The following is a 14,655-nucleotide window of genomic DNA, read 5'->3' on the forward strand; positions in this document are numbered from 1 at the left end:
AGTCGGTAGTGTGGAGGGAACTGCTGTTGTTGCTGACACCACACCCTCATCGACTTAAACAGCTTTGGAAAAGAAACTGCTAGAAGCTTGTTAAAGAGTTTCCAAATGTGTGTCTGTAAATGACTCTCTCTAATCATGGCTGAATAAACCAAACGCAGCAAATGAGCTGGTGACAGGCACAAAAGTCACATGAGTGTTTCGAATCGCATATGCTGAGTGGATAATAACCCATGTCAGGGCCATGGGGTCTTTTGAAGGTTAAAATCCTAAATTTGATAGAGTCATTTATATAGAGAGAGATAAACACAGTTGAGGAAACAAAAGAGGAAAATGGAAGGGAATACATCCACTGAAATGCACTGTTAAATAGGAGGAGAGGCGTTGGGCAGGAGATTGGGGGAACGTGCTGTTCCTCCTGTGTCTGCCACTAACTGGCTTTGTGTCTTTGGCCAAGACGGTCACCTCACTGGCCTCAGTCTCCACACCTGTGACATGGGAGGGCTGCACAAGGCAGCCTGCAAGGTCCCCCACGTCCAGCATGCGGTCTCTCTGGGATGCTGAGCACAAAGAGGTTTTGGCACAAGCACGGATTCATTCACTGCATAAAGAGAGACATTTTGAGAGGCATGTCATTACTAGAAATTACTCTCATGAAGGATGAAATTTAGGATTCATTAAGCAGCCTTAGAAAATAGTAGCCGTAGAGTTTAGAGGACAGGTTAAGAAAATGATCTTCACTAACCAATGTTCAACACATAACATCCAGGCCTCCCAAAGAATAGAAACCAAGATAATAGAGACAGAGAGTTATAGTGTAGGGCTGTGAGGATGGGGCCAGGCTCCATGTTTCAAGATACTGGATTTAAGAGACTCAATGCTAAGAAAGGCTCTCAGAGGCCACGTAGTTAGGCCCAGGCACTTTCAGTGAGGAAATCGACGTAGGGAAAGGAGGTCCTTGCACACAGACACAGAACTGCGTGTTGCCTGAATGTACCAGGAAAACGGAGGAATCGTGGCCTCACTGTGTGTGGTTTCTTGCACATATGTGGGTCGAAAGTGTCTAACTTAAGAGAACGGGCTTTGTCCTTGCATTGTTTTAAGAGTCCCACATACCTACTGTGGCATCCTGGGAAGTGGTCGTTTTAGGTTTGATCTTTAAGGAGTTTTATGTCTGAGTTTGGGGAATATTGGGGTTTTAGTTCTTCTCAAAAATATTCATGACCCATGTGTTTGCTTTAAAATTATTTATCAGAAATGTAATTATTAACGCTGGTGCACTTCCCCCATAAGGAAATGGCTGCCGCAAAAATATATCAGCTCTCGAGGTGGCCACCTTGGCCTTCCACGAAGGCCAATCTACCTATCTACATGGATAATTATAATTCTGCATCCTTGGAAACTGAGGTAGAGAGGGGTAGCTATTTTTTCTACAGATTTTCCTTTGTATCCAAAATAGAATCACTTCTCCTCCTGTAGACATTCAGATTGGGTGGAGGGAATAGAATAAGCCTGGCTTAATGTTTTCTCAGGACGGCAGAGAGCTCTCTGGAACTGCTGTCTTCATGCAGAGAAGCACTCGGTCTATGGTACACAGCTGTCTTTGGACATTTGTTGCAATTTAGAGTGTCTATGTATAAATTCTGCCAGCAGACTCCAGAGAAACAAAGGCTAAGGAGACTAACTTAGAACAAGACTAGTTGTTCGACTCAAGAAATTTAAGTAAAGTGCACATTCAACAAAAGTGTTGAGCAAAAATTATAAAGAGAAAACATCTGATTTATATCTTTCCCTGTAAGAGCTCATGGGTTCTAAATAAAATGTATAATATGGTATAGTATTAGGGATGGATGGGGGTAGATAGGAGTAAGGGAGCCAGTTTCTATTCGTTATTGGGTATGGTACTAGTTCTGGGTCTTTTTTTTTTTTTTTTTTTTTTACGTTGTTGGAAAATAAAATTTCAGTCTGTTACACTGAGAACTGCCTCTCCACCTTGAAGATAGTGGCACTAAGCCACAAGGGTCCTCTCAGGTCCATGAGGGGTGATACCCCTTCTCCACATCAAGTGATAAAGGAATAAAAAAAAAAAGTTGCCCTCTACAGAGGTACAATGGTCCTCTGTCCTTCTGTAGGAGACTTTAATAAAGTAACTGAATCAAACAAAATTTGATCAGATGTGTATGGTTCAGCCTTCTTGCTTGGCCTCTTAACAATTTATCGAGGTGTTTCTACCCATGGTCCTGTTTTATTAAATGATATTTGAAGTGTTCCACTCTCTGAGAAAATGTGGTTTATGTCTTTGGCATACATTTACATAATCTTGTTAAGGAAATCTCTCCAGCTTAAACTATCCCAATAAAAAATCTTATCTCTGGTAGAAGAAAGACTATTTTCTCCAAAGGGAGCAAGAAACAAATATGGAGTCCAGACACATTTTGAGAAACTAAGGCTGTAATTGTAGTTATATTTTTATGTTATGTGTTTGAAGTTTGTTAAAGGAGATGGATGAGAAGTAATTGTTACGTTTGGAGGATACAGACATGTAAGAAAAGAATGTTGGAGCTAATGGTTTTTAAATATGGGTTTTAAAAATAATTTTTTATTTGTTCCCTTAGAAAATATTTCTACAGTAAAAAAAAAAAAAAAAAAAAAAAAAAAACAGAGGTAATAAATTACCAGCAATCCCTCAGCTCCCCACCAGAGCCATCAAATTAAGGGTTAACCTCCCAGGATTGCCCTGAATTAATCAGGAGCTAAGCCAGGGGCAGGCTGGGCTAGGGGAAGGGGGAGGGGATTGACAGAGCTCGACCTCCCCCAAGAGGCTCACAGCTCAACAGTGAAGCCCACTGTGGCGTGGCCACTGAGAGAACGCAGACCTTTATACAAATAAAGAAGCCTTGACAGGGCTCCCCAGGCTGCTCCTTCAGGCAGCCCTGGGCACAGAAAACACATCCTGATCCCACATCAGCCCAGGGTTCCTGCCTAGCATGCACCGATCCTCCATTTTCAAAGAACCCAGAGAAGGAGTTGTGTTCTATAGATTAGGGGTTTCTCTTGTTTCCAGTCCAGATTTAACCATAAATATATGTTTGTCTTCACTTATTTAAGAGGCAGTCTGTGATCAGCCTCTAGGTCATCTTCATTAAGATCTCTGGATTGATTTTGCTCTTTAGATAAAGAGGATGCTGCAGGTAGATGGCCCTTGTGGGGATGGCTTGCAGTGCTTGGTGAATGCAGATTCCCAGGTCCCTCCCTCAATTTAAAGAATCCAAAGGGTTTTATTGGGGAGGGGGGCAGGGGGCAGGACTGGGAATCCATCTGATTAATAAGCTCTCCAGGTCATTCTTGTGTATGTAAAAACCACTAACCCTAGAGGGTTTTGTTTTGTTTTTGTTTTTTAACATGAATCCCTGAGATCAGCATTGGGTGTTTGTATGAGTTGACTTTATCTATAACAGGAGGCATGCATGCTTGTGCAGGTGTCTTTTCCTTCAGGGTTTTAGTATCTCCGGGAGAGTAGAGAAATTAGCCCCCACTTCCTCCCTTCCTCTGCTTTTTATGGTCAGAAATGCCCTTACCTTTCAGGTCTGTCCGCTTCCTGAACCCACCTTCACGGAGTCTTTTTAGTACTCAGAGTAAGCATCTGACCGGCTGTGCTCCAATTACATCAGTCCTGCCCCTCACCTCGTTTCTATTCAAACCAAACTGAGTCCCTGAGATTAAGTCACTTGCTCATGAGCTCAATGAGTCGTCTCTTGCTCATTGTAGCCCTTTTATCCAAGGAATGGCTTCTGCCAAGATTCCTCTTTCTTAACTTTGGCCAGGATGCTTCCCAGATACCCAGGCTCACCTCCGCTCTTCTCTACTGCCAGAGCTTCCCTTAAGTTGAGCCCATCTGAGACCCTCCCTAGTTGTCGCTGGTCCTCTAGCCTTAAATGCTGAATCCTGCCCAGTATTGAAGATCCCTGATCTTAGAGAAGTTCTCAGGGACAGACTCCCAGAAAGCTTCCCGCCACCGTGTGGTTCCTGAGCTGATGGCCATCTTTGCACCTGCTTGATGAGGACCGTTGCAGGACCACCTCTCCTGCTGCATCTCCCTCGGGGCCCTGGAGGTCTCCATTTTCACCCACTGCCTGAACACCTCATTTTCCTCTGAATCTCACCTCCCCCAAATCTCACCTCTGCCTTGAGAAGTTACCTTTTCCCTCTTCTGTCTTTTCTTATCCCCAGTTGCTCAGGTCCCACTGTGAATTAGGACAACACGGAACTAGTCTCTAGAAATATAAATGAGATCCAAGAAAGGGAAGAGAAAGGCATTCTAGTGTTCTCCTGTGCTCACAGGGTCAAATGGCACCTCCTTCAGTTATGAGCCCTCTTGTCTGTAGGGCTTGCCTCTACAGACAAGTACTTGGCCTCTGCTAAACTGTTTTGGTTTGGTTTGGTTTGGTGTTCTCAAGACTCGTGCAAAGACCTAGGTGGTAGGAGTCAGACAGGGACAGAGAGACCTGTTCAGGCTTATTCTCCAACCTATGAATATGGTCTAAATCTGGGAAACCCATTCCCTAAAAATTTGCCTCAAGTAATTTACATGGGGTTGATATCGTCATGCTGGTTTAGATTCAGTTGTTATGCTGTGGGCTACATGTTTAGGCTCAGAAGACCTGGCTAAGCCCTTATCTTTCAGCAGGTTGGGGGCCACCTCAAAGCCCCCATCTCTTAAAAATAATTAGCTGACTTTCCCACCTGAGCTACTGATTTGATGATCTGTATGCTGAACCAGGCTTCTACAAGGGAATAGAAGAGAAAAGACCAGAGTGCTAGAAGGAAGCTTAATTTTTAAGGTAAATTTGGATTCCCTTAAAGGACAAGTGAAAAATCTCTGAAGATACTCTAAACCCAGGGAATCCATAGTTTTCTCACGCCTGCAGCTTTTTTTGTTCCTATTTGCCTAGCCCTGTTCTGTACTTTACATTATATGTGGAAAATAATGCACATAATACTTAGCATTTCCTTTTGATAAAGAAAACGTTTCATATTACTAGTACTGAAATTTATTCCTAAAAGAATGGAGAATAGCTTCCAGATGTATTTTTCTGTCACGGACTTTCTTTCCTAAAGTATTGACAGAGGGGAGGTTTTATCAAGGTCTTTGTGATGGGCTTGTTTATAATGAGAACATATTAGTGGAGCACATCTAAGTGTTTATCACTAACAGATGACTGAAAGGAGCATATGGCAGGAAGAGAAATATATATTTGTCCAAGAAACGTGGCTTGTTAACACTCCCACACTCGTCCTAAACTCTGTGGACATGTACGTACAGCATTGTGCACATCCGCTGGGTATATCAGAAGAAAAATAAAAGTCAAGCAATGATTCCTTCAATATGGGACTGTCAGATAATGCTAATTTGGACATTTTTATCAAAGATGGGAGGATTTCAACTCAAAAGGGCTGCACATTCTGCTTCACTGTGGCTGGCATCTGGGCAACGCTGTGTAAGGGGTTTAGGAAAATACAGGCTTTAGCATTTTTGTACAGCTCTTTATGATAAAACAAGAACAATGAAAGAAAGCATGAGGATTGAGCTCTTCTATAAAATTGAGCTCGGGGGCAAAGAATCCCTTCGTTCAGAAATCTCTTCTGAAGAGTGTCTGTAGATTAGATTTAAGACCAGACGAAGATGAACCTTTAGAACACAGAGGCAATTTTTACCTGGCATTGGCCAAAACCAAAGCATTGTTTCAATTCAGATATGACCCATAGAACCCTATTGATTAATTCTTGAAGGAAACTCTGCATTTATTAACTTGCAGCCGTACTCTGAAGCTCCTGTCTTCACCATGGAGTTGTAGCAGAGTGGGGGAGTGGGGAAGGATAGTGATACAGCACAGTAAAGGCCACTCTCTGGAGCATTAGGTCATAGAATTCTCTAGAACTTAGCGAGAACCCTAAGTATCATCACCTGATTCTTATCCTCCATTTTTTTATCTGAAGAATGCTACCCTGGACAATCTAGTTTACTTGCCAAAATTACCAGACCAGAACTACATCAAATGTTCTATTTTCCAGTTGGATGTTATTTCTATGCCACGATACGCCTTCCATTTTACCATAGCTATGCTATTTCTATAGTTTCATCTTCTTGACATCGTATTAGTATTTATCCTTGTCTATTTGTATAGACAAGAACGTCAATTTAGAGAAAAACAGAAGTTTCAAATACTCAGAGTGGGGGCTGGAGGAATGCCTAAGCCATTCTCTCATCTCTCTGTATTTTCTTCATTGGTGATTCCATTGAACTTGGTTTCAACTATCACAGAGGAGTGGGGAGGGGGACCACCTTCCAAAAACGATTCCTTCAACTATCATCTCTTATGTTTCCAACCCCTTTTTCTAGCTCTCCCCAGGACACCTTGTCCAGGACCTCTCCAAGCTGCTCAAATACAAAATGTCCACAGAGAAATCTTTCTTGTCCCTCTGTCAGCAATTCTTCCACTCCCAATTACCATTTAGTCTATCTCATCATCATCCTATGAAACAGGCACAAAACAGGTGCTTCTCCCCAGGTCCCATTGTTGCTCATTTCCACTCCTTGTACCTGCCATTTTGGCCCATCTCGGTCTCTTCTCCTGCTCACACCAACTGAAACACTCCTGGAGCCCTGGGCTCCCTGATAGGTTCCCTTTAATATTATTTGTTCTAGCCCTTTTCTCCATCTGGAAACCTCTTTCACCATTCTATGATCATATCTTACACATCAACAATTTATTATAATGCCAGTTTCACATAACCTCCCTGATCCATTTTTCCAAAAGCATTTCCTACCTACCTACCCTGACCTCTCCAAGCTCCTATGCTGTATCTTTCTTATGGTGCATACTTGTTACTTAACCAAAATTGTATTTGTGAGTATTTACACTGCGTATCAGGCACATATGTAGGCACTTTATATTCCTTTTCCCTTAATCCTTTCAGCAGCCCTATCAGACCTGGGAAGGCCCCCAGAGATCTACAGTCAACTGGTCTTGGGTGCAGTTTAGACATAAGGATTTTTAAGTACTCCCTGGGTACTCCAATTTTAGCATGGTTGAGAACCACTGGTTTAACTCCAAACCCATTAGCCAGATATTCTCCAAAAGCAGGTATCACCTTTGAAGCTTTAAAAAACAAGCAAATGCTAGACCCCAGCCCAGTCCAACCCAATTAGAATATCTAAGTGACAGAGCCTGGGAACCCATGTGTTAACAAAGCCTCATAGGGTATTTTGTCACATAACCAGGATGGAGAACCACTTTCTTTATCAGACACTGTATCATCTCCCTGTAGTACAATATTACAAGTAATTATACATGTCTCCTCCCACTGTGTAATTCGTAAAGTCTTTGAGGACAAGTTTACCTCTGATTCACTGTGGGCTTCTCCCTGGTACCTAGTAAGGTCCCTTGCACATAGTATGTTTGAGAAACTAAAGCACCAATATTATACCCCTTGATGAAGAAAACAAAGATGCCTTATTAAGAAAATAAAGACACCTTTATACAATACTTATTCTCTTTGTATAAGCTTTTTAATCTCTATTACACTGGCCTGGAAAATCAATTAAGTCATTTCAATTCTCTGAACATCATAGTCACATGGCCATACAGTGCCAGAGTAGGATTTGAACCCCAGCCCTTCTGACAATACTCTTTACACTACATGCCAGGTCTTCAAAGCATCTACAAAGTGAAAATTCAACTCTCTTTGTGTTTGGATATGTGCTGTCAGACATGTTTCTAAAATTTGAACATAGCTGTCACATGGGGAAAAAAAACTATCTGCATTATGAAGTCGATTTGGAAAAATGCATTAATTTAAACCCAAAAACCAAGTGTGGATCTAAATAGATACTCCTTTCTTCTCATCAATCTCAACCTCCTTTACCACCAGAGGTACCTACATATAGACAAACATATCCTCTGACTGTTCTTTGACATTTCCTGACTGTTTAATTACTACATTCGTTATTTCATTACTTTATCTTTTTTTTTAAACTTTTTTTTTTAATGTTTATTTATTTTTGAAGGAGAGACAGAGCATGAATGGGGGAAGGGCAGAGAGAGAAGGAGACAGAATCCGAAGCAGGCTCCAGACTCTGAGCCATCAGCACAGAGCCCGATGTAGGGCTTGAACTCATGAGTCACAAGATCATGACCTGAGCCAAAGTTGGACATTTAACTGAGCCACCCAGGTGCCCCTGTTTTCTCTTCACCTTAGTTTTTACTACTTCTCAAAGACTTTTCAAATAACCAGAGCTTCTGGTTAGAAATGAAAACTTTTTTGTTTTTAATTTTTTAATGTTTATTTATTTTTGAGAAAGAGAGAGAGACACACACACAGTGTCAGTGGGGGGGCGGGGGGAAGAAGACATAGAATCTGAAGCAGGCTCCAGGCTCTGAGCTGTCAGCACAGAGCCTGATGCAGGACTTGAACTCACAAAACAAACCATGAGATCATGACCTGAACCGAAGTTGGAGGCTTAACTGACTGAGCTACCCAGGCGCCCCAAATGAAATCTTTTTAAAGGTTCATATACAGTTTACTTGCAGTAGTGAGTTGGCCTCTGGTATTAACTTGTAACATTTCATTCAACATGAATATGAACACAGAAATCATACAGGCATAACAAAGTTGAAATGACACTCTAACAAGACCTAAAAACCTGAATTCCAGGCTTTTGCAATTTCTGAGTTAGGTGAATCTGGGTAGGAAATGAACTTCCTAGAAACCTCTTTTCCACTAAAACAAAAAAGAAAAAGAAAAAAGAAAAGGAGAAGGACCTAAGATAGACTCTCCCAAAATTTCTTTCAAACGTGAAATTTTCTGATCCCTTAAAATAAGAAGAATTCATTTATTAGACTTTTGGTCAAGATTAAATTAGTAATCAGGCCTCACCCTTATGATTCAGCTGATATTTTAAAAAGCAAACAGAATTATAATGAAATTTGGACACTTCTTTGCAATTTAGAAAGCGTTCACCTCCCTTATCACCTTTCACTTTCATAACCTAACTGCAGAATATGATTATCCCCATTTTACAGAAAAGAAAATCGAGATGCAGAGAGGTTGAGCGACTCGTCCTGGGTAACAAAATCAGAAAATGGCAAATCTAGACCCCTATCGGACCCAACTGTGGACCCAATTCAACCCCTCGATGGCCACAGGCAAAGCTGGAGATGGGGGGGGGGGCGGTGCACAGGTAAATCTGACATACAGACAGCTCCCCACAGTAGCCTCTCTGCCTTCTCAAAATGCTTTCTAGCCCAGAAGCCCATAAATTGCTTTGGAATAGAATACCAAGTGGGGATTTATTTATCATATCATTTCTGAGTGCGTATTTTCTTGAGCATTTATAGATCTGTTTTTCCAAGAAGCTGAGAGTTCCTGATAAAACAAGACAGATAATGATAAATGAGCATCTACGTAAGCCTAGCTGGGAGGAGGACCAGGGCCTGTTAACACCCCTCCTGTGAAGTTAATCCCATTTCTTTTAGCTATTTCTTTATTAGTTAATGAGATCTTACAAAAATGTGTATCTGTGATGGTGTTTTAGCATCCGTGCCTCTAGGAACATTTTCAAATATTGATAAAGTAGCTCGTCTGACCAAAGCTTAAAGCAAAGGTGCATTAAGTATGAATTTAGTCAACTTCAAATGTGGGTGGTCAAAAAGCTGCTCCTGAAATACCCTAAATAATCCTCCTCGTTGGTGTTTCCAGATCTGCAGCTCTGGGTGCAAATGTAAAGGGAATAGGGAAAGAGGTATTCTTTAGGACACCAGGACTCGGAAGAGCAGCCCCATAAGCTTTGATCCTGCCTCTTGACTGACAGCAGTGTGGCTTGCTTTTGGAAAACTGAATAACTTGAGGAAAACAAAAACAAAATGAAAAAGCAATTACCAGTCAAGCCCCTGTGAAGGAGAGCAGGCATTAGATCCTACTGCTCCTGGGAGGCCAGAGATCTACTTCAGTTCCTTATGGCCAAGAGGGAAGCCAACAATCTCAAAAGATGGTTTGATGGTCAATGTTGCATTTTTGGAGAGGCAAACCAAAGGGAGAACTTGGTTAGCTACTAAACCGACCTCCCTGGTACAGTGAATCACAGTGATTACATCTACAACCTAGTTTTGGAGACCCGCCCACACTGTAGCACCATTCTAGGAACATAGAGTACACACACACACACACACACGCGCGCGCGCGCGCATGCCTCCAACACCCTCCTCCCCCCAACACCCCACACAACTTCCATCATCACGAAATACCCAAATCCTTTATACTTTCCATACTTTTATGATTTATGTTTCCTCAAAACATCGCTTAAAGAAGTTGACATTATGGCTGTCCTTCTATGTGTAGTTTATAAGCAAAGCAACTTTTAAAAGGACGTCTGTAAAAATACCGTTTAAAATGTGTGACAAAGACGAACCACTTTCATTTGGTTCTAGATGGCTTGGACTATCTAGGGTATACTTTGGCTAAGAAACTAAAAATGACAGCCCAACATTCTCCCTCCTGTGTCTGCACAAGTAACCAAACAAGCCACCAAAATGGTGCAAATTTCCTGATCCTGCTTTAGAACGAGCTCAAGGAACAAATGATAGGCCAAAGTCCTCTGATCTCCAACCCCATAGAGCACTAAATCACAGCATTACTGGTAACTGAGTGATTTCTAACATGGAATATCTATGCTCTAAAAGGCCCATTCATGTCATGGTCACTAAGACTTGCTCGTTGGAGGCTTTGGCCTTTTTGCAATATCAAACCCCACCCCCAGCAAAGGAAAGCTATGAGCCATACTTCTGAAAGGAGATGGCCATTGTAATCCACTCAGTACAGATCTGCAGACAGAGAAACATCATCCATTAACAAGTGCTGATAATGCAAACATTTCTTTTTGCAGCTCATTGCTCAACTTTCTGGTCATTTTAACTGGTTATACACTTCCTCTAAATGTAAAGAGAGAGAGATAGAGAGAGAGGAGGAGGAAGAGAAGAAGAATAAAGGGAAAGAAAAAGTCCTGAAAATAGAATTGCACAATAATAATGCCACACTGAGAAAAGCTCAGCATATAATATTATTTCTCTTTTGTCCCTGCCTTGAGGACATCAAGGGCACTTTGACAGCCATTATGATTACAGAAGATACAAGCTAATGTTGGTTGTTCCAGATGTAATTTTGCATTTCTTGCAAGAAATACTGTCACATCCCAGATGTAAATTTGACTGTGTCGTGTACTTAATGTTCTATTACAGGTGATTCACATAACAGGCCGGCTACGACTGAGGGTGTCACTATCCCACGGGAGGACCGTTCCCAGCCAAATCATGGGTCTTGTGGTTGTGGCTCATGCCCTGCCTCCCCCTACGATCAATGAAGTCAGAATTGACTGCCATATGTTCGTCACTCGAGTAAATATGGACCTCAATATCATTTACTGTGAAAATAGGTACTTTGTTTTTGTTTTCATTTCCTCTGTTGTGTGTCACACATTGGTGAAGGTTGGTGTTTTCAGCAGTCTGAAGGATTTTACTCTCCCAGTGAGGCTCATTATAAATCCTGATCTTATTTTTAATGGCTGCTTGGACTGACACCAAACATGCTTTTTATTTAAAATTTACATTGCTGTCCTGATTTACATTAGGGACAACAATGGAATGAATTGGGACATCCAGACAGCCATATGCTATAATTAAGACCCATTTTGGCCGAAAACCCAAGGAGAGAGCAGGGCTGAGACGTTTGGCAGAATTATGCAGTGAAAGGTATCTCCTGATGTCTCAGCCAGACCCACTTCCTGACTACTGTAAGGGCCCAGCCTCACGATGGACAGTGTTCATACAGGCATTCAGCATACTGTCTTACTGCCTGCCTGGCTGCTATAACACATTACTATCTGGGGGGCTTCGACAACAGGCACTTACTTCTCACAGTTCTGGAGACTGGGAAGCCCAAGACCAAGGTACAAGCTGGGGCTGCTGGGTGGCTCAGTCGGTTGAGCATCCGACTCTTGATTTCAGTTCAGGTCATGATCCCAGGGTCGTGGGTCCCCACGTTGGGCTCCTCACTGAGCATGGAGCCTGCTTAAGATTCTCTGTCTCCCTTGGCTCCTCTCCCCTGCTCCAGCCACACTCTCTTCCAGGAAAAAAAAAAAAAAAAAAAAGTTTTTTTGTTTTTTTTTTTAAAGGTACAAGCTAATTAGGTTCCAGGTGAGAGCCCACTTCCTGGTTTGTAGGTAGCTGACGTCTTGCTGCATCTTCACAAAGGACAGAGAGCACTCTGGTCCCTTCCTCTTCTTAGGAGGACATTAATCCCATCATGGGGGCTCTATCCCCATGACCTCGTCTAAACCTAATTACCTCCCAAAGGCCCCACCGTCTCATACTATCACATTGGGTAAAAAGGCTTCAATATATACCTTCGGTGGTAGGAGGGACACATTCAGGCCACAACACGTGTAGAGGAAAAAACGAGAATTTGAGGCCCACAGAGGAAAAAGGGTGAAAATTTTTCAAAACTATTAAATAAAACATTGTAATCCTGAGGATTTTGTTTTTATAAATTAAAAGAAAAAAAAAAGACTCATCGTATAAATGATTTGGCAGTCCTTCCTTACCACTGAGCTGGGATAAAAGGACTTTTTAGCCTCTGGTTGAAAAGTGCACTTTTTCCATTAAGCGCAAAGCAAGGGACAAGGAAATGGGACAGTGCCCCCTCAGACCTTTCACCTAGAAGTCACAAGCCCATCATGAGACTGATTTGAGGAAGAGAGAATCACGGGGCCCAGGGAGAAAAGTGAAGAGGAACCCCGCATGTATCAGCCATGAGAAGGAAGCTTTAGTGATACCATCCATCTGCTGGTGCCACCGAGAGAGTTACTGAGGCCATTTTGAGAGGGTGCTTTTGTCGCACAGACTGTTGTCAGGCATAAAGGCAGTGTATGTGCACTGAGCCCTGTTAGTGCTTTCAGAGGGGAAGTAAGAACAGAATGGTCAAGCGGCTTGCGTAATTGACCTCTCCAGGGCCTCGCCAAGAGGAAGACAGACGGCACCTGCGTTCAGTTCCACTGGGAAGCACTGAAGATGTGGAGACCAAGTTAGATATGCCTACCATTTCTGGTCAGGATTTGATTCAGAGGAAAGAATCCACGGGGGGGAAGAAGACACCCACCTGAGCTGTTAGTGTTCACTGGGTTAGAAGATACCGTGAACCCGTCACTATTATTTAATGAGTAACTCTAACTCTGTTTTTCAAGCTTTGTTGGCATTTATTAACATTTTTATCATTGTGACTGCATACTTGGCTATGTGAAGGGTCTTCCGGAATGGCCAAAGACTATCAGGAAAGACGGTTAGCCAAAATGATCAGCTAAGGTTCGCAAGTAATAATGAAGGTAGTTAATGTTTATTGAACACTAACTCCACACTCGGCAATGTGCAAAGCTCGTTAGGTACACCATCTCATTTAAGCTTCAGGGCACTTCTGCAAGATGGATGTTGCCACTGTCTTTATCAACCTCAGGCAGTTTCAGTTTAGAGAGAAAGGTCAAATGGTATGCCCAACGTCACAATTTGAACCCAAAGGTGGCAGATTTAAAAAAATAAAAAAAGGAGAAAGAAGGAAAAAGAAAAAAAAAAAACAAAAACCACAGACATTTAGCTCCATGTGGGCCTTCCTGTATCCCTTGTCACTTTTTTTTTTTTTTTTTTTTTTTTTTTTTTACAGAAGTCAGGCTGAGTGGTAAGGGATCAATCAGACTAACCACTGAAGGGGACCTTTCATATCTACGCATCCATTACAGAACACGATTATAGCCCACAAAGCTGTTTATTCTGATTAAAAACATAGAATGCCGGAGATGGGGATCCAAGCCAGGGAGGCGGATACTAAGTCCGATGACCTATGGCTTTGCCTCTTTGAAAACATATGTCGGCTCCCTTGATTTAGATTTACTACCACCACCCTCTCCAAAAAACAGAGCCTCATCTTATTTACCTGCTCCCGGTGATTGCCCTATCCCAAAGCCCTCACTTAATTTTCATTCCTGTGATCACAGATTGATTAATTCTGCTTCATGGACCCGAGTGCCTTATGGTACCACTCCAGTAATTGAGATCATTTTCTGTGACCCACTTTAAGCTTTCTTTCTTCCCTTTAAAAAAAAAAAAAAAAAAAAAAGAAAAGAAAAAAAAACTATTTTCCACAACCCCTTATTAGCCAATACAATATAGTATTACTTCCCAACTGAAAATGATACAAGTTATTTTAAAAAGACCTCTGTTAAAGGTAATTGCTTATCTGAGGAAAAGGCCTACCCTGTATTCCAGGCACTGTGCTGTGTTCATTTCATTTCGTTCGTTCATCCCCTCCCCAACCACTTCAGTTGTTTTTACAGATAAGGAAACTGAGGCTCACAGTACCAAGGGCCATTAGGATTCTAATCCTGACATAGGTCATCAGACTGGTCTGGGGCTTTCTACATGTGTATTAAGAGGTCTCTGAACACTGAGCTGGTCACGTTCGCCACGGTAAAGGGCTCTGGTTCTGAAGGATTTCATTCAAATAAACAGTAAACTAGAGAATGTCTTCCCGAAAGTATGACTGGCTTTTTCTTGGGGG

General features: G+C 42.0%; 1 protein-coding gene across 6 annotated transcripts in view; it reads left to right on the plus strand.

Moving 5' to 3' along the window:
* NPAS3 (neuronal PAS domain protein 3) overlaps positions 1-14,655 on the plus strand; it is an 865,567-nt gene that overhangs the window by 824,159 nt on the left and 26,753 nt on the right. For all 6 annotated transcript variants that reach the window (XM_040476899.1, XM_040476900.1, XM_040476901.1 and 3 more), the window contains one exon: positions 11,292-11,485. In XM_040476899.1, coding sequence (XP_040332833.1) covers positions 11,292-11,485 — 194 coding nt within the window. The remainder of the gene's footprint in view (positions 1-11,291; positions 11,486-14,655) is intronic.

Source organism: Herpailurus yagouaroundi, unplaced genomic scaffold (genome assembly GCF_014898765.1).
Source record: "Herpailurus yagouaroundi ecotype Mexico unplaced genomic scaffold, PumYag 141, whole genome shotgun sequence".
Classification (NCBI taxonomy): domain Eukaryota; kingdom Metazoa; phylum Chordata; class Mammalia; order Carnivora; family Felidae; genus Herpailurus; species Herpailurus yagouaroundi.